Source organism: Phyllostomus discolor, chromosome 10 (genome assembly GCF_004126475.2).
Source record: "Phyllostomus discolor isolate MPI-MPIP mPhyDis1 chromosome 10, mPhyDis1.pri.v3, whole genome shotgun sequence".
Classification (NCBI taxonomy): domain Eukaryota; kingdom Metazoa; phylum Chordata; class Mammalia; order Chiroptera; family Phyllostomidae; genus Phyllostomus; species Phyllostomus discolor.
Window position 1 is genome coordinate 43,380,044 of NC_040912.2, and position 20,311 is coordinate 43,400,354.

Here is a 20,311-nt window from a genome sequence, read left to right on the forward strand (position 1 = left end):
TTTTTTGTTTCACTTACACAACATTAAAAGCAATACACTGAATGATTTAAACCTCTTAGAAGGCATTACAAGTTATCAGTATGACTGTGTCAAGTTTTGAGGTCTTTGTTAATTATATTAGATAAAATCTATCCTGGGTTTGATTCCCAGTCAGGGCACATGCTTCTGTTTTGGTTTGGTCCCCTGTTGGGGTGCCTATGAAAAGCAACCAATGAATGTTTCTCTCTCACATTGATGTTTCTGTCCCTCTCTTTTTCTCCCCTTTTCCTCTCTCAAAAATCAATAAGTATGTCCTTGGGTGAGGAAAAAAAGAAAGAAATCTTACTATACTCACAGTTCTGTAAATGGGGGCTGTGTCATGAGATTTTGTTAACAACTTCAGTGAATACAGTCCTCAGAATGACTACAGCTATATAATGCCCATGTATTTATCTGCCCACCCTTAGCATCCTGTCCAGCAATGTAGAAAATGCATTTTTATACATTGACATTTTGAACATAGCTGCCCTTGAACAGGGAAAAGACTTGTTATCTCTTTAATTTAAGATCATTCATATCACCCTGGCTGGCGTAGCTCAGTGGATTGAGCATGGGCTGCGAACCAAAGCATCACAGGTTCGATTCCCACCCAGTCAGGGCACATGCCTGGGTTACAGGCCACAGCCCCCAGCAACCACACATTGATTTCTCTCTCTCTCTCTCTTTCTTCCTCCCTTCCCTCTCTAAAAATAAATAAATAAAATCTTTAGGAAAAAAAAAGATCATTCATATCACATGTATAAAGCAGTCCCACACCAGAAAATTGGTCCATCATCCCTTATTTGAGATCTTTTGACAACTCCCATCTTTGAAATACCTTTGTCTTTCTTTATGCTTACTCAGTGTAAACATCAGGATTTTCTTTGTCCTCCTCTCATATACATTCACCCAACTCTTCACCTTTTGAGACTTAACATATGTTTTTCCAAGACAGGGTCTTTGTCCTGCTGCTGTTTTCTCCTTTACACAGTCACCAAATACAGTTCACTTCAAACAACCTTGAGAAAACTGTTGCTTAAGTTTAATTAACACTACCCTATAGCAACTAAGATCCTATTACAGCAATTAACATCATACATCAGTTCAAGAACATAAATAGTGTAATCAATAAAGGACATTTAAAGAGTGAAAAAACCTTACTGAGGTAACTTTATTCCATTACAAAAATTTTTATAGGAATGGTAATAATATAAAAATTAACTTTGTATGGATGCTATGTGCTAGGAACTCCCTAACCTCATTATATGTATTAGTTCATTTAATTCTCCCAACAGTCCTATTAGCTAGGTACTATTTTACAGATTAGGACATGGAAGTACACTGTCATTAAATAATTTGATCAGTAACTGTAATTCATTTATAAGAAACTGAATCCAGAACCCATGTTCTTAGCGGCTATGCTATCCTGAGGCTTGTACTACCAAACAGAAGCACAAATATATTTGTTAGCAATAGTAAACACATGACCACTATTTTAAAAGTAGCATTATAAATTTCTACCTACCAAATCATGTATAAGTGATTTCCCTCTGAAGATATAACAATTCCTAAGTTTTACAATATCTATATGTGTATAAGCATCAAACCTACAAATCTTTAACTCATTATCCTTTACCTCAATTTCCCTCTATTACTTCTTTTATTCATCATTTCTCCTTTGAACTGTAGTTTATAGCTAGAACTACATATTAATATTTCTTTTTTTTCTTGGACCACATCTATGTAATGTCAGTGACTACTTTTAAATATGTAATTTCTCCAGGTTCTACTAACATTTTTAATGAAAAGTCACATAAAGTGTGTGAATAGTCATTTTATGCTAAGTTTCTCCTTTTTACTCAAAATTACACCAGACATATGGATTTAGCCCAAATCACCTAGAAAAGACACATAGTTATCTTTCAGTGTTTCAAATCATAAATGTTTCACTCTGATATATATTATTTCTAATCCCATAATCATTGTACTTACTTAATGAATGTAAAATGCTGAAATTTACCCTAAGGTGCCTAACTAAGGTAACAGTTCATTTAGTAACAGAGTTCAGATCTGGGCACCTGAATCCCTGAACCTGTTCTGGGCTGTTAACCATGGTGAGGACAGAGTGACTCCTGGCTTCTGTAAGGTAAATCACAATGGTGCAGCTCAGCGTATTTTATCTACATTGCATTCCATTATATTCATCCTTCATTTGGTTCATGGCAGTGGTGTTACATCAAATGCTTTCAAGGCTGATATATCTACATCATCTTAGAGAATCTGTCTTTAAACTGGTAGTTAAAATTCATATGCCCAGAAAACCTTCCCTTGATATTAACCTCACCTATATTTAGACATCTTTATCTTGTTGGAGTTGACATCTAGCCCCATGGCTTGAAATAGATTTACCTGCAGCCTTCACTTGTCCTTATCTTCCAGGGCCATATTTCTAACTCCTGCTCACTGAACTGCCCCACCTCAGTGTTTCTTCAACTTGAATGCAATATTCCACTTAAACTTTTTTCTATAAAACAAACATGCAAACCAACTCACAAAGTCGTTTGCCTAATTTCTCTAATTCTTCTTTTTACCCAGATAGCTGACAGTTTTGATTCTTCTTCCCCCGAGTCTTGATGTGTGTAATATTATTGAGTACAAAGGATCACTAGTCCTTTAGCTTTCTTCTCTTCCTTCCAAATATCACTGCTCCATCTTAGATTACCACCTCATTTGTGCATTCTCCTAACCAACCCTACATCCCTCCAGGCTCCATCTCTATCATATTACCTGTTATTCCTTGCTCAATTCAAGATTTTTCAACCTGTGCTTGGTCATGTATCTTTCCCAAAACTTAAATGAGCTTCTATTCTGCAGCTTCAGACTTTTTGGGTAGCCGTTCATACCCTCCCACACTTGACTGCAATATCTCTGTTAGCTTTTCCCCCTTTACTCCCCCACTTTCTTCTTGCCTTTATGGTCTACACTCATAAAATACCTTCGTCTGTCTGATAAGGCCTTTCTCACCTATTTGAACCTCATATTATTTTATTAAAATTGAATAAAATTTTTGATGTTCCTTAGAAATTATTTGTTGACTCTGATAATGAAATGTTGAAATTGTCCGTCTCTGAATTATTAAAATACAATTTACACTTTTCTTCATTTGGGAAGTGTTGGTTACTTGTAGGTAACTTTTCATAATGTGCCTATCTGGCATCCCTATACATATTATAAAAATTGTTAGGACAAGGATCTTTTCTACTTTTTGTTTACCTATCTCAGTGATCAGTATATATCTTTAAATATTTCAAGTTCTTAGAAATCTTAATTTTTCACTCAACCATACTTCTAGAGAATGTCAAAGTTTTACTATGATAACATGATTAGATGTTGTTCACAGTTCATTTTACACTTTTTCATGTCTTCAACATGCAGTGTTTCTAAGTTCAAAACATATGAGATTCCTGGTTTTACATATCTTCAAAAGTTATTTGAAAACTAAAGAAAATTATGCAGAAATATATTTTTAAAAATATATTCTTAGAGATGAGAATTATTTAATCTCTCTAACTATGGAAATACCAAAACTAGATGGATGGTTAATAGATAAGTAGAATTTCTTTTTGAAGATCAAACTTTTCTGGAAAAAAGCAAATCCTATAAACCAAAGTAACTGGGTTAAGCTTTCTTGGATTTCTTTTATTTCATGAATTATCTGCTAAACTTTTCCGGAAAGTAATTCACTATTATATTGTAGCTTCCCCTCACCAGCTATTAGTAAGCCTAGTACAAAGAAGTAGAAGTGCACATATATTTTAAAGCAGCTAAATCTCTCTGTTAATACACACACACAATGCCAGGAGGAACGGGGCCCGTGAGAGCTACCTTCAGCAACAAAGGGAATACAGTATGTATACACAGAGCTGCCTTCTCCAGGCCCCCAAGCCTGCAATTAGTGCAAATGAACTGCATCTCCCAGAGAGCAAACAGAGTGTCCCTTATGTGATCACCAAGTGTCCTCGGCCATGATCTCAGTTCACCATTAGGGACCTGCCTCCAGGTCCTGTGCCGCTTGGCACGCTGACTGTGCATGCACCATCAGTCCTGTTTCTGTGAATGAGGTCCTGTCACTGTCAAAAGAATTATGTCCTCCGTAGTGAATCTCGCTGTTTTCCTGCGAATAATAGCCCACTCTGAAACCACCCCGACGCTTGTCCCCTGCTCATTTTTGTGTGGGTTCACAGAGACTGTGATGTGTATATCTACTCAGATTTATATATTTTTTGAGGAGGCTTAGTTTTATGATCTTATTCCCAAACACCATACTGGGTTTTATCTTTCCATTGAAGAGGCAAATTTCTGGGCTATTGTAAATTAGATATTCCATTTTTAAATGAGGGCATTCTATCATTTTATAAAAGAATTACTTGAAAGTTAAAACTGTCCTAATTGTAAAATGTTCTTCTTATCTAGGTGTGATTATAAAGTTACAAGGTAATCATGTTAGAGTTTATGGTTATGAACTATTGTAGTAAATATAACTACACTCTTGGGGGAAAAAGAAATCATTACTAGTTTCAAGGATGTCATTTTAAATCAAGGCAGACTCACTTTGCAATTGAACGAAAAGCTATGCATTATTTGACCTTCGTCCTGTCCTCAAAACTGATTCAGAATTTTGTGATTGTGCACTCAGCCGTGTCTGAGGATTCATGTGATGTGTGAGAGAGGGATTTGATACATGAACAAGGAATGCAGAACAAGCAAGAACCACCAGGGTAATAGTAAGGGTTTGTTTGTTTGTTTTTCTATTACCGTTTATCCAACTTATACCTTATTCAACCCCACTCACCCACCTTGCCCCCGCAATCACCAGAGTGTTTTTCATGTCCATGAGTCCTTTTCATTTTTTCTCTATCCCTCTACCCACTAACCTTCCCCTTAAGCTTTCAGCCTGTTCTCTAAGTTTGTCTCTTTCTTTAGTTCAGTTTGTTCATTAGATTTCACATATGAGTGAAATCATATGGCATTTATCTTTCTCTAACTGGTTTATTTCACTTAGTACAATGTTCTCCCGGCCCATCTATGCTGTTGCAAAGAGTAAACTCTCCTTTATTACAGCTGATTATATTCCATAGTGTAAATGTACCATAGTTGTTTTATCCACCATCTACTGATGGACATTTGGGCTGCTTCCAAATCTTGGCAATTTTAAACCTCACTGCAATAGGGGTACTTATATTCTTTTAAATTAGTGTTTTCATTTTTTTCAAATAAATTCCCAGTAGTGGAATTGCTGGGAAGTTCTAGAGGGATATTTCAGCAGCAAGGGGTTCCCCCTGAGAAAGGTGGAGTCTAAACCCCATGCTGGGCTCCCCAGCCTAGAGCACCAGAACCAGAGAAGGAATCCAAATAACATGTAGAAATGAAAAGCAGTGGGATTTCTGTCCACCAGGAAGAAATGGCTAAAAATACAGAAAGCCTCTTAGAGGGCCAATGCACAAAATTTCATTTGCAGCCACTTAACCCTGGGCCCCAGCAGAGGGAGAGCAGCACAGACTAGAGCCACATGAGGAGAGTCTGGAGTTGGTGGCTCTGGGGAAAGAGCTGAAAGGTTAGCCACCAGGATCCCTATACTGAGTCATTGCCCATACTGTAGAAGCCATCCTTCTCAGGCAGAGCACTCCCTCCTAAATGGCATCAGCCTGGGGTAAAACAATAACCCCCCCTGCAGGAATCTCTCTGAACCCCCACCTATGGAGCTTAAACCAGGCTACTTAGGAGTATAGCTGGAGGTACATTCACTGAATAAGCCTAATGGAAAGCTTGCAAGCAAAGGTGAATCTCTGGGAGCTTCGAAACTTTAGCTGACCCTCCTCAGGCCAATGCTGACAAAAGCCAGGTATATTGCACAGCTTTCTCCCTTCTGCATGCACACAGGCCTAGCAGAGAGAGCCACAAGTTATGGGTCTCTGACAGGTCCAGTTGGGTTGCCCAGGGCCAGTAACAGCCACTTCTAAAATAGGCCTGCGCCAGAGTTTTTGAAGATATACCTAATACATAGAAACAAACACAAAAAAGAACCCAAAAAAGGAAAGACAAAGAAACAGGCCCCAAATGAAAAAAACAAGAGAATTCTTCAAAAGAAGATCTAAATGAATTGGAGGCAAGCATTTATCAGATATAGAGTTTAAGCTAATAATTATAAGGATACTCAATAGCATGAAAAAAGGACCAGTCAGAGATAAAAAATGTAATATCTGAAATATATAATACACTGGAAGGAATAAACAGTAGTTTAGATGAAGCAGATCATCAAATCAGCAATTTGGAAGGCAAGGTAGAAAAAAACACCCAAGCAGGGTAGCAAAAAAATTTTTAAAAAAATTTTTTTAAATGAGGAGAGTGTAAGAAACTTTTGGGACAACATGAAGTGTAACAACATCCACATCATGAGGATATTAGAAAAAGAGAGTGAGGGATCAAGAACCTATTTGAAGAAATAGTGACCAAAAACTTTGCTAACCTGGTGAAGGAAAAAGACACAGTTTTGGAAGAGCAGAGAGCCCCAAACAAAATGGACCTAAAGGGGCCCACACTGAGACACATCATAATTATAATGGCAAAGCTTGAAGATGAGGAGAGCATATTAAAGTTTGCAAGAGAAGAGTAGTTAGTCAACTACAAGGGAGCTCGCATTAAATTGTCATCTGATTTCTCAACAGAAACATTAAAGGCCAGAAGGGACTAGCATGAAATATTACAAGGTGATGAAAGGCAAGGACCTACCAATGCTACTTTACCCAGCAAAGTTCTCATTTACAATTGAAGGAGAAATAGGGAACTTCCCAGATGAGAAAAAGCTAAAGGAGTTTGTGACCACCAAACCAATATTGCAAATGTTAAAGGGCTTGCTTTAAGAAGAAGAAAAAAAAAACAGAAGGAAATGGTTAAAAAACAAAATGGCAATAAATAGGTATTTGTCAGTTATCACTTTAAATGTAAATGGCTTATAAGCGACAATCAAAAGACACAGGATAGCTGAATGGATAAGAAAACAAGACCCATATATATGCTGCCTCCTCAGAATGAAAGACACACAGAGACTAAAAGCAAAGGATAGAAAAGTTTATTTCATGCAAATGGAAAGGAAAAAAAGCATTCAGGTTTGAGCAGCACTTGCAGAAAACCTGTGGACTAGTTGAGTCTAAACTTATTTCTAATTATAGTCATCCAGTCTCTTTAGTTCTGATTTTCACCCTGTATTCTATCTTCTTACCTCATATTGCTCTTCATAGAAGTGATTGTAATTTTGGTGTGAAATCTCAGATTGCTCTAGTTATTTCTAATGGGCCTTTATCTCTGAAGGGGTAAGTTCACTTGATATATCAAGTCTATCTGCTTACTGATTCCTTTCATGTAGCTTTGTCATTGGGAACAGCACCCTTATCTTTTTCTTCCTAATTGACTTCTTGCTCACATCAAAAAATACCTAGACTCCAATTTGGCCCCAAAGAATAACATTTGAGTTATCAAGATCAAAATTTTTAAATGACTTCTTCCTTTTCTCTTTAGCCCCTTTGATGTTTCTTAGAAGGTGATTTATGTTTCATATAGTACTAGTCTTTTCATTTCTTTCAGAATTTTGAAAGCAAGACTTACAAAATACCATATATACATACCCTATATTTCATTTGATGTCTCGCTTTGCTCTTAGAGTATACTCAATACTGATTCAGTTTCTTTTTCCCAAGAGTTGGTTGAGGATTTGGGAAACCTGTTCCTAAATGATAAATATCTTCAGAATTCATTACATTACAAAAAACATGCAGCATATAGTTTCAAAGCTGTGAGGATTTATTTTATTGCTCTATCCCAGCCTATTTTTATTGAAATGTTTTAAAAGGTAAATGTTACCAAAAGAAGAAAATATACTAATTAAGGCAGCTCTTCTTCCCTGTTAATGGGAAATAAATCTCTCTACTAATTTTTCTAGTGATTTTTTCCTATTTAGTTATTTATAGCTGGTTTTTTTTTTTCATCTTCCAGTCATGGATCTTGAATTTTCTATTTTCATAATTTTTCATATTGTTCTTTTAGTGTTTCAAAACTTTTATAACTAATTTTTTAAATAAAGATAAAAAATAATTTTGAGGTACTAAATATTGTTTTTTAGTAATTCACATTTTCCTAACTACCCCTGTCAATAGATAAGATCCAGGTTGGTTACAAATATCACAGACAAAAAGTAATGTCTTTACAGGATTGAGAATTAAATTCTGCTTCCTTACTTGATGTGTCATCTCACAGTTTATTACCCTAACTTTCCCTAATTATGATATTTTATTCTGTACTTGTGTTTCTTTCATAGCCTCAAATAATAAAAGGAAGTATTTGTTAGCATCTCAGAAATATATATATATTTTTCCATTGCCATTGTGTTTAAATTGTTTAAAAAGGGTTACATTGAGCTAACCTTTTTTAATCTCTATAACATATAAAAGTTTGTAATGTATTTTAATTTTTTTAATTTTTATTTTTTATTTATTTATTTTTACAGAGCAGAAGGGAGGAAGAGAGGGGGAGAAACATCAATGTGTGGCTGCCTCTTGCATGCCCCCAACTGGGGACCTGGCCCACAACCCAGGCATATACCCTGACTGGGAATCAAACCAGCAACCTTTTGGTTCGCAGGCTGGTACTCAATCCACTGAACTACACCAGCTAGGACTATAATGTGTTTTTTTAGAACTTAGAAACACTTTAAGAAAGCTAAGGAGTCAGAAAACACCAACTAAAAGTGATCAATGTATATAGAAAAATCTCTGAAGGAACTGAAAAAAAAATCATCTTTGCGAATGCATTGCTGATGCACTGGGAGTAGGAACAGAAGGGAAACTTACTTTGCAATTATTTCCTCTGTACTTTTGAATTTGGTCTATTTGCATGTTTTACTACACCAAAAAAGTAATTATTTTTAAATGATGAGCAAAAATTTACTAATAATTCAATGTCCAAACATTTTAGCACTCATGTTATAATTTCTCTTCTCATTTTAGAAGCTTTAGGAAAAGTAAGGAAAATTGATAACTTTGAGCAATAAGCTACAACCTTGGCTACTTTCTTTTTTTAAGAAAGATTTTATTTATTTATTTTTAGAAAGGGAAGGGAGGGAGAAAGAGAGAGAGAGAAACATCAATGTGCGGTTGCTGGAGGCCGTACCCTGCAACCCAGGCATGAGCCCTGACTGGGAATCGAACCTGTGATGCTTTGGTTTGCAGCCCGCGCTCAATCCACTGAGCTATGACAGCCAGGGCCAACCTTGGCTACTTTCAATTAACTGGGTACAGAGAATGCAGGTGGCCACAACATGACTGTTTTTTTCTGAAGACAGAATTTCCTCCACTTTTCATTACAGGATATAATCAATAGTATGGCCATAATCAAAAATCAATTACAACAATATTTTTCTCTTGTTCAAAAATCAACCCTGAGGTGTTCATTTAACAGGAGCCTGTGGTTCAAATTATAAGAATTTCTGTCTCCAGCAGTGAAGCGAAGAACACGCTCTGAGAGCCCGACCGCCCCTCCACCCCCACAATACAAATAAGACCTTGGGTCAATCAACTAACATACTTTTTAATAATAGTGCTAAATTTGCAAGGAAGCAGGGAGGCAGGAAGCATCTTCAAGAGCCACCACTTCCACTCCCAGGTAGTGAAAGTGTTGAGCAATCTGTTGTAAGCAGACTTGAAAACGAAGCTTGCCCCAGGGATATAAAATTGGGGAGATTCATCTCAGATTCTGCTTTAAATCAGCACCTTCAAAGGTGCCAAGATTATAGGTGATACCAAGTTTATAGCTCAGTAGCAGCTCCTGGAGCCCAGCAAAATCAAATGCATAATTCCATAGGAAATAATGCAAAACTTGGAAAAATGTGTGGCTTCTGAGGATTATTTTTCCTCCTTTACATCACTTAATTTCACAGCATGTCTCAATTAAGGAAGAATAACTCAATTTATGCAAATACCTAATAAAGAGAAAATGTTAGCTTTGTGTGTTTTTTAAGCAATTGCATTTTTTTGGAAAGTGCCTAATATCTAAAAATCATATAAAGTTGACCACTTTCGTGTCTGTAGGAAGAAACCATTTATGTTGCTTGACTGATTTAACTATGCAATTTTTTAGTGTTCTAAGTAGTAGAGCTCACTGATAATAATATATAACATTTACTAAACTCGTACGATGTTTCAGTAGTTTACTGTTCTGAGCAATTTATATACACGTCATGTCAAATCCCTGTAGGTAGGTAATGTTATTATTCCCCATCATACAGTAAAAAGTAAATTGCAAAATGCACAAAGCAATTAAATGGCTTGCCCACTATCACACTGTGAAGGACAGATTTAAACCCAGGTAGTCTGACCCTAGCCTCAGCAATTCTGTTCTGTTTCTTGTGGAGCATGTTTGCTGCTATCTGAGAATTGCTAAACAAAAAGAAAAAGAATTTCTTTTAATTTCAAGTTATTTATATTCTTTTTTTATCAACTACAAATACGTTCCTCAGTCTTTTTCCCCTTAAATGTTCTCTAGCCATGTTTATTTACAAAGAAATAATATGAAGACAGGAGAAAAGTCTATTCGATTTATTAAAATTTGTTATATAGTCATTAGAAATAGAAATCACAGAGTTCTCTCACAAGCTACAACAAGCTTTAGAAATTTAACAGTTATGATGGCTGAAAGGAATAAAATCAATAATTTCCTATCTAGCTTAAAAACATTATTCTCCCTCATTTTGAAGGATGGCAATTACAGAAAGCTGAATATCAACTATATGCCTCGACCACATCAAATGAAAACATGCATAAGGTATAAAATAGGCATTCTTTTTTTTTGAAATGGTTTTATCCTGGTTTCTGATATTCTTTAATGAAACCAGGTAGGGACATTCAAAACCATGGCATTCTGATTTATCCTTAGATTTCCATTCAAGACAATGAACGTATAAGCAAGTGAAATGGCTACAATATACATTGTTGTACTATGGAAACCTTAGACTGGACCACAGCTATAGAATTTATGTGAACTGGACTGAATGCAAAAATGCATATATTTAATGCTCTTCTAGTTAAATGGCTTTCAGTCCTTGTGTTCTTTCAGGACCTTTGAGCTCTTTTGATTTTCTTATGGTAAGAAGAAAATCATTTGCTGCATCCAATAAAACCAGTAGGTTAGGAAATATGAAAATATTATATTTTTAATTCATCACAACAGTAAAAGTATACATAAATATGTTTATGAGTCATTGTTTATAAGACTGTATATTATTAATGTCTATTTGTCTCAGTGTTTCTGTAAAATTTCTAGTAAATTCAAGAGTCCTGGCCAAAGGGAAAATTTTTTCACCATTGCCATTCTTTAAAAAGAAGCTCCCTTTCTTTTGAAGTATATATTGTTTCTATTGTAAGTGAAGAAAAAATCACTCTGGTTTGCAAGCCACCTAAAGAACCTAGAATGCAAAATGTCCTGCCCAGAAAACACCGGTGTTTAATAATCTGTTCCCTTCAGCACCAAGCATCTTAGGGAAAATTACATTTATATATACAGAAAAAATATGTTTTGATTTAGCAATAAAACTATGTTAAAAAAAAAATTTCTCTTGGAAGTCAAAAAGATAATTCTACATGATCGATTCTTAACTCAGAAATTGAGCAAAAAGGAGAAAGTTTCATGGACATGGACAATAGTGTGGTGATTGCTAGGGGGAGGGAGGTATAAGGGGAGTAAATGGTAATGGAAAAAATACAATAAAGATTAAAAAAGAGAGAGAGGGAGAAGATGCTCCAGTCAACTGAGCCACCCAGCCAGAGTTTTATTTAGCTTCTTAAAGGTTTATATACATGTCAAAGAGATAAAGAATTTGCAATGATGAGCTGTCTAATATAAATGCTCTAAGAAAAGGGAAAAAAGAAATAGCTTTATACTACTATAAAAGATGCATGGGTTATTTGGCTCCTTCTGCTTAGTCAGAATTTAAGTAGTCTAGGGTTTCTCAAACCACAAATCTGACAGGTACGAGACTTGCGCAAAGGCACATAGCACCTATTTCTAAGCAGAGCTTCATGGGAGGAGGGAGTGCTGTCAAGAGTGGCTACACATGCATCACTGGTGGGCGTGCAAGATCTGTCCTTCTCCTGCTTTGATTACCAACAATTTGTTCTGGTGGTACATTCAGACAATGGAATATTATTCAGGGCTAAAATTTAGAAATGAGTTATAAAGCCATTGAAAGACATCAAGTAAACTTAAATACATATCACTAAGTGAAAGAAGCCCATCTGAAAAGGCTCTATATTACATGACATTCTGGAAAAGGCAAAAATGTGGACACAGTGAAAACATCAGTGGTTGCCAGAAGTTAGAGGGGAAAGAGGGAATAGGCAGAGCCCAGAGGATGTTTAGGGCAGTGGACTACTCTATGTGATATTATCTTAGATACTTGTCATTATACATTTATCCAAACCCATAAAAATGAACATTACCAAGAGTGAAGCATAAGTAAACTATGAACTTCAGGTGACAATAAATTGTCAATGTGGGTTCACCGGTTGTAACAATGTTCCATTCTAGTTGGGGGATGTTAGTAATGGGGGAGGCTACCCATGTGTGGAGTCAGGTAACATGGCTCTTTCTGGAATAGACTCTGCCCCCATATGGAAAGCCTGCCTTACTGCAGAGTTGCCTGTGAGTACATTGGTTTGAGTTATACCACAAGCCCTTGATTTTCACCATAAACTACATTCTAGATTAGCCACTATAAATAGTAAATGTAGGAATGTTATAGTTCTCGATTGGCCTTATTTATTTTTTCTCCTATTTTGTTAAGACAGAAAAGGCAGGAGCCACTTATCATTTCCCTTTCAAAGCAATTCACAATAACCTGATAAAAGTTCTTTTTTCCCCCTCATTAGCTTTTGTCCAGTGTCTTGCACACTATAGATATTAAATTAATGTTTGATAATGTAATGACTGATCAACTAAATTAGAATAAAGGAATGAATGAACAAATGAGTTAGATAAACAGGGAGAACTTGGCTGAATATATCTGTCATGTAAATAAATATAATTAGACATCTCCAAAGGCTTAATTTTCTTCCCCAAGACATACCTTACATTTCTCTTGAAAATATAATAGTACTATATAGTTAGAGAAAAAAGTTTATTTGTTCATAACTAAGCTTCTCGAATGAATAGTCTGTCAGTATATTCTATATATTCTTTTCATTTATTTTCTTTTTTTAAATCTTCACTTGAGGACATTTTTCACTGCTTTTAGAAAAAGAAGAAGGGAGAAGGAGAAAGAGAAAGAGAGAAACATTGATGTAAGAGAGAAAAACATCATTTGGTTGCCTTCTTGTATACACCCCAACTGGGGATCAAACCCAAAACCTAGCTATATGCCCTGACTGGGAATTGAACCCATATCTTTTGGTCTACTGGACAATGCTCCAACCTACTAAACAATGCTGGCCAGGACCTTTTCATTCATTCTTTAATCCATTCCAATGTGGCTTCCCCACCCACCACTCCATTATAACTCCTCTATAAGTGGTAGGAGATGTTACCAGTGACCTCCATGTCATTAATTTCAAAAGATTTTATATTTTTATCTTGTTGGACTGTTTAGAAACTTTACCCACAGTGAAGTGTTTCCCCCTGGTTGCCTTCTGTTTGTCTTTAATGGCAGGAGGACCAACTGATTTTCCTGTTACTTCCCTGGCTGCTCTTTCCTGGTCCTTCTCTCAATGACTACCAAAGGTTAGAGCTCCTCAGGCAGTGTTCTATGGATTCTCATTTCCACATGCTGCACTGTCTCTCTAAGCAATCTCATTCCCTCCTACGGCTTACATTATAATACAAGCTAGCCATATGCTGCTGCCTTTCAAGTTGATTCTCTCCAGCCAAGAACTCTCTGACATGACATCTCCATTGTGAATCTGGCACGGACTTCTCTCTCAGTGTGCCCAGAGCTGTACCCAGTCTCCCCCACTCTCCACAGGGTACATTTCCTGTCTCAGTCAATAGCTTTGCCACTAACTGTGTTTACCACAACTCTTCATTTTTTCCTTATCTGTCCATTATTTTTGGAAATCATAACAAATCTACACTCTATACATTTTGCAGTCCACTTCTTTCTATGCCCATGACACTATCATCTGGAGCATAAAAATAACTCCCCACTGGTTTTTAAATATCTAATCTTGTCACTCTGAAATGTCCAGAATACTCATAGTTAAGATCTTTGTGAAGGAGGAAAACTTAATTGTGTCATTCCCTTAATTAAGACACATCAGTACCTTCTCATTGCTCTCAGGATACAGTCCCAGATTCTCAATATGCCTTCCAAGAGCTTGCCTAGTCCACTCCTTTATTCTTCCCCCTTACCTTCTGGAAGAAGTCTCTTGACTCCTTTTACTAGTTTCACATTTGATAGCACATTTTAAAAAGGCTTTTCTTAACTCTTTAAATGAGGTCAGGTGAATGCACTTGCATAAAATCTCATCTTTCCCTTTGCTAGCACTGATCACACTTTAAAAACTATGCATCTTGACATATTTTGAGTTCTATGAGTGCAGGGACTGTGCCTCTCTTGTTCAATCTTCTGTCCTCAGTGCCCAACACCAATTGAGTGCTTAACAAACATTGATTAAGTGAACATTCAATAAATGAATATGTTCAGAGCATGACCTTGCATTTTAACTTTCAAATGCAATATGACACTTCAAAATACCTGAGAATGGTGTGTTTCATATATTTAATTACATGCTCTAATAAGGTATAGCTAAGATAATCTAAAGAAAGTAATTGTATCTTCTCTTGCTGCTTTTTTCTACACAATTTGCAAAAGTCAAACCTGTATGAGGAATCAGCTAGGAGACTACATTACTAAGGCCATACTCTTTTCATAAATTCTTCATTTTAAGGGGAGAACAATGAAAGATTATATTACAAACTGGCTTTCCCACCCTCCATTCCTAAATAACTACCCCATAACTGGTAGCTAATACCACCAGTGAACTCCATGCTATTAATTTTAAAAGATTTCATGTCCTTGTTTTGCTGGACTGTTTACAAGCTTTGTCCACAGTAAAGTGTTTCCACCTCACTGTTATAAAAGTGTTCTTGAGCTTTCTATTTCATAAAGATAACTTTAATATTGCTCTGAGATTGATACATATGCGGAAAATTGATCCAAGTAATTTATTGAAACAGAGAGAATATTATACTTTAATTTACTCATTTTAAACTAGCTTTATTAATTTTTAAAATTATAAAAATAATAGCTAATGAATACAAAGATATGCAAAGACAACTTTTCCTGCCCCCATTCAAATTTACTTACTAACCAAAGTTCACAATTTGTTGTATATTTCTCCATCTAGTTTTCATGCTCATTTAGTTAAATGCAAAATTATATGAATATATCTAGCTTGATGTTTGCTTATTTCTAAAAAATAGGCTTAATGATATATATTACCCTACAACTTGGATCACTCCCTGAATAGTAATAATTTTCCAGGTCAATAGATACAGATCTAATTCACTATTTTTATAGATCTAATTTATTGTTTTTACACTATGTAGTTTTTCATGGTAATGATAACCAGAGTTTAATCACATTCTCATTGATACACATTCAAATCATTTTCAGGCCTTTGCTACTACAAACAATGCTGTAATAAATATTGTTATATAGGTATCCTTATGCAACACTATCTTTATTTCCAGAAGATATATTCTCAAAGTGGGATCATGGAATCAAAGTATATATATTTGCATATGTATATCTTTTAATGTTAATGACTATTGATTGTGTTCCCAAATGATTGTAGAATTTTCTATTTCCAAGATGGCTGCCTTATCTTCACACTGACATTATATGTCAGTAGTGTTCTCTGTCCATTTTTGGGATTAGTCTGTCCCCACCGCACTTGTGCTGTGAGGAAGCCATAGTGACCCTCACTGCAGGCCAGTTGGTTCCCTACTCTTAGCCACTTTCCCAGTTTCTCACTGGAGTGTACTTGGACTTCTGGATGACATCCATACCACAAGGAAGTCTTGGGAGTAGTATTTGCCAAATGTTTTCACTCCATCATTTTTCTCCTCTGACACCCCAGTGGACATTTGAAGTCACTCTGCAGAAAATATTCCTCCCAAAGTTCTAAACTTAAGGTGTTCACAGGCCCCCTCTGCTTTTGGCTCCCCTGACCTTTTCTGTGGTTTCCCTCTTCTCTCCACCACACCACAGCCCAGACTACCATCTAGAGGTGTTGGTGCTGAATCCCTGAATGAAACAGGTAGTTTCTTAAATATAAACATTTCTTCTTTGACTTTCTCTCTCCCAGCCACCATCCTACCTTGCAGGAACTTTCTCTACATTATACCTTTCTTCTTATTCACCCCAAGAATGTTTTTGCCCTAGATGGTACCTGCTGTACTCTTCCCTGACAAATAAGACTCATGGTCTGTCTTTAATGACAGAAAAGCTAAATGGGAAAGAAATAAACCTGGGTGGCTCAGAGAGAAAATATCCTCTTTATATGATGGCATCTATACTTTGACCAGAATATTTGTCCATCCCATGAATAAATAGCTTATAATCATCTTCTTTACCCACTCTCTGGTGTGCTTCCTATTGAGCTCTTTATAAAGTCTTTTTATCTCTACATTTCCTCCACCCTGCAGACCCTGAACTTTCCCAAAATATGGTTTAAAACCCATACTGATGATAGGTTTTTCACATATTTTTCTTCTCTTTCAAAAATCTATCTTTAGCACGTATTACAAATTTCCAAAAATGTGGTCATCCTCCGTTTATACTTAACTCTAGTTATAGGATCTATTTCTTCTTAATTTTTATTTTTTCCAGTTCCCTCACCATTTTGAGATCTATACTCTGATTCGTCATCATGATATGGTTAGAATAATTTCTCAAGTGTTGTCCTAGTATAGAATATGTGAGTAGTATACATATCAGAATTTTTGCATATTTAAAAGCAACTTTCTTACCCTGACTGGATACCAGGTAGCTCAGTTGGTTGGAGCATCGTCCCAACATGCCAAAGCTGTAGGTTTAATCCCCAGTCAGGACACATACAGGAAGCAACCAATGAATGAATACATAAGTGGAACAACAAACCTCCCCCACCTTCCTCTCTTTCTCTCTCTCTCTCTCATTCTTCTTTCCTTTCTTTAAAGTCAATAAATAAAATAAAATAAAAGTGACTTTCATTTTCTTGGATAGATGAATAATATTTTGACAGAGTTAAGTTATTGGGTTGCTGAATTTTTTCTAGTGTTACTACAGATGTTACCTTACTATCCTTGAGTTTAGTGTGTCATAGATGAAAGGACTGAAGCTCTTGTGTTCCTTTTTTCTTTGTAAGTAATCATGTTTCTTCAGTGTAGAAGCTGCTACAGCTTCTATTTTTTAACAGTAGAGTTTGGAAATTTCACCAATGTATGTTTAGTGGGCTATGTACTTCAGTAATCTGTCCTCAGATTCAGTGAACCATTCAATCTGTAGACTGAAGCATTCCTTCATTTTAGCTACATTTTCTTCCATTTTTATTGTTATTATTTCTTCTGCATATGTTCATTCTGGAGTTTGTAGTATTTACATGTTGGGACCCTTGGATCTGTCCTCCAACCCTGCTATTATTTCTCTTAAGTAATGTATATCTTTTAGTTTTAGCTCTCTTATGTTAGTTTGCTATTGCTGCTGTAATAAATTACCATAAAGTTAATGACTTAGAACAATGCAAATTTATCATCCTATAGTTCTGTAGGTTAGAAGTCTGACCTGGGTCTTATTGGGCTAAAATCAAGGGGTGGGTAGGACTGCATTCCTTTCTGGAGGCTCTTGTGGAGAATCTGTTCTTGTCTTGCCAGCTTCTGAGGGTGCCCACATTTCTTGACTTGCAGTTGTCCCCCTTCTTCTGTTTCCAAAGCCTGCAACAGTGCATCTATTTTGTCATACTTTACTAGTCACATCTCCCCCTAAACACTCTCTCCTGCTTTCCTCTTACACTTAAAAAAAAATCCTTGCGATTAAATTGAATTTACCTAAACAGTTACACTCCCAATTTCATACTAAAACCTGAATTTAATCAGATCTGTAAATCTTCCTTTGCCATGTAAGGTAACATTAGCATGGTCCAGGGAGTAGGACATGGACATTCTTAAAGGGTCATTACTTTGCCTACCACATCTGGGTTGTGAAATGATGGTCCTCCGATTTAGTAATCAACAACAAATAGATGAATGATAGAGGAATAATGCATGAAAGGTGAACTCAAATAAGCCGTGATAATTTTCAGAGCTCTTTGCAATTATGCTTTTCTTGTTAGCCTTCACAGAGCTTATTCCTTGATGCAGTACATTCCACACATTTAGAAGTTGCTATAGCTTGACTGACAAACAACATGTCATTGTTCTCTTGTAGAATCCAGTGAACCTGAAGACAAGAGTGCAGGTGCCTCAGGGGAGACACCCTCCCAGCCTTATCCTGCACCAGTGTACAGTCAGTCTGAGGAGCTGAAGGAGCAGATGGATGATGCAAAACCAACAAAACCTGAAGAGAATGAGGAATCAGACCCATTGCCTGATAACTGGGAAATGGCCTATACAGAGAAGGGTGAAGTGTACTTCATTGAGTAAGTTCACACATGTCTTTGAACATTGTCATAAAGACCATAGCAGTATGTAAATGATGTAGCAACTGGAAATGTGGTAAAAATAAAATAATGACTTGTATTGCTCCTGGCATCAGTTTCTTTTGTTGTTAGAAAATAATGGGATAGTTCCTTAATACAGTTAAGGATCCTAAATTATCCCCTATAAATCATAGAATATATTAAAGAACTTCATTGTAAAATTTGTTGCAATTATGGGGATATGCTTACTCTATTCTTGCAAGACATCCATATAGTCCATATGAGACAATCCCACATTTTAAGTCAGATTGCTGTAACTTCTACCATCATGTTCAGTAATAAAATAGGATGATGAAGCTATTTAGGGCAAAATACTTTCTAGTCACAAAAGTAAATGTTGTAAAGCATTTGGTTCTGATATCAAGTATCAATAAAATATTTATTTTGGTCCCTGGCTGGTGTGGCTCAGTGGATTGAGTGCCAGCCTGCGAACCAAAGGGTCATTGGTTTGATTCCCAGTCAGGGCTCATGCCTGGGTTTTAGGCCAGGTCCCCAGTAAGGGGCATGTGAGAAGCAACCATGCATTGATGTTTAAAAATATACATATATTTATTTTTGTATATGTCATTATACTTATTTTTTAAATTCCATTGTATTTCTTGCTTACCATTTTTATGACTTCCCAAGAAAAAATAAAATGCTAATCCTGAACTCCCTTGTGATACTTAATCAATCTAATATTTTCTTTCCTTTGAGATTTATATTTCCAATTTAAAATTTTCAATATATTTTATTAATACTGTCTCACTTTTATCTCCTAGAAGTAGAACCACATTTTTAAAATGAACTACAAAGTTGAAGATCATAGCACAAAATTAAATTGTTGGTGTGGGTAAAATAATCACAATGTTCATTAGAAAGAATAAAAACAAATATTATAAATAAACAACTTTTAATAAAAATATGTAAATTCTGATTATTCAAAAAATATATTAAAACTCTATTCCTTTTCCCCACCTGTAATGATTTGTGACTTAGCTCTCCATAGGCAGAACTCTGTTGTGAAATTGAAATGTTACCACATGCCAATATTTAATTCTCATATGAAGGTGGAAACTTTGATACATGTGGCCAAGGGAATGCATAATCAGGTAATTATTTAGCACTCTGCTTGACTCCCATATGGATGAGATCTGCAGTGGTTTATAGAAAATGAATTACTATCATTCACCTTTTGGCAAAACTTACAACTTTTAAAAAATTAAGAATCCATTAAGTCTTCGCTATAAGAAATAACCCAAAGACATCTTTTATCAATTAATTGGAAAAGAGAAAGTCATGTCAAATTTTTTAAATGCACAAAAGCATTTATATCTAAAAACATAATTTTGTTATTGATGAGCACAGCATGGAACCATCATATATCAGATGTCGAAATATAAGCCTTAGATGTGAGGTCACACATTTATGTTCAGAACAACTGCTGTTTAGAACAGCAGGAGGAGACTGAGGATAACATTTTTAATATAATACAAGAGCAGTAAGGCTATGTGGAAATAATAAAAGAAAACCAA

At 35.8% G+C, this 20,311-nt stretch overlaps 1 protein-coding gene across 3 annotated transcripts in view; it reads left to right on the plus strand.

Annotated features, from left to right (window-relative positions):
* The window catches only part of MAGI2 (membrane associated guanylate kinase, WW and PDZ domain containing 2), a 1,408,091-nt gene that overhangs the window by 916,248 nt on the left and 471,532 nt on the right, over window positions 1-20,311 (plus strand). For all 3 annotated transcript variants that reach the window (XM_036010705.1, XM_028525694.2, XM_028525695.2), the window contains exon 5: window positions 18,527-18,737. In XM_036010705.1, the coding sequence (XP_035866598.1) occupies window positions 18,527-18,737 (211 nt within the window). The remainder of the gene's footprint in view (window positions 1-18,526; window positions 18,738-20,311) is intronic.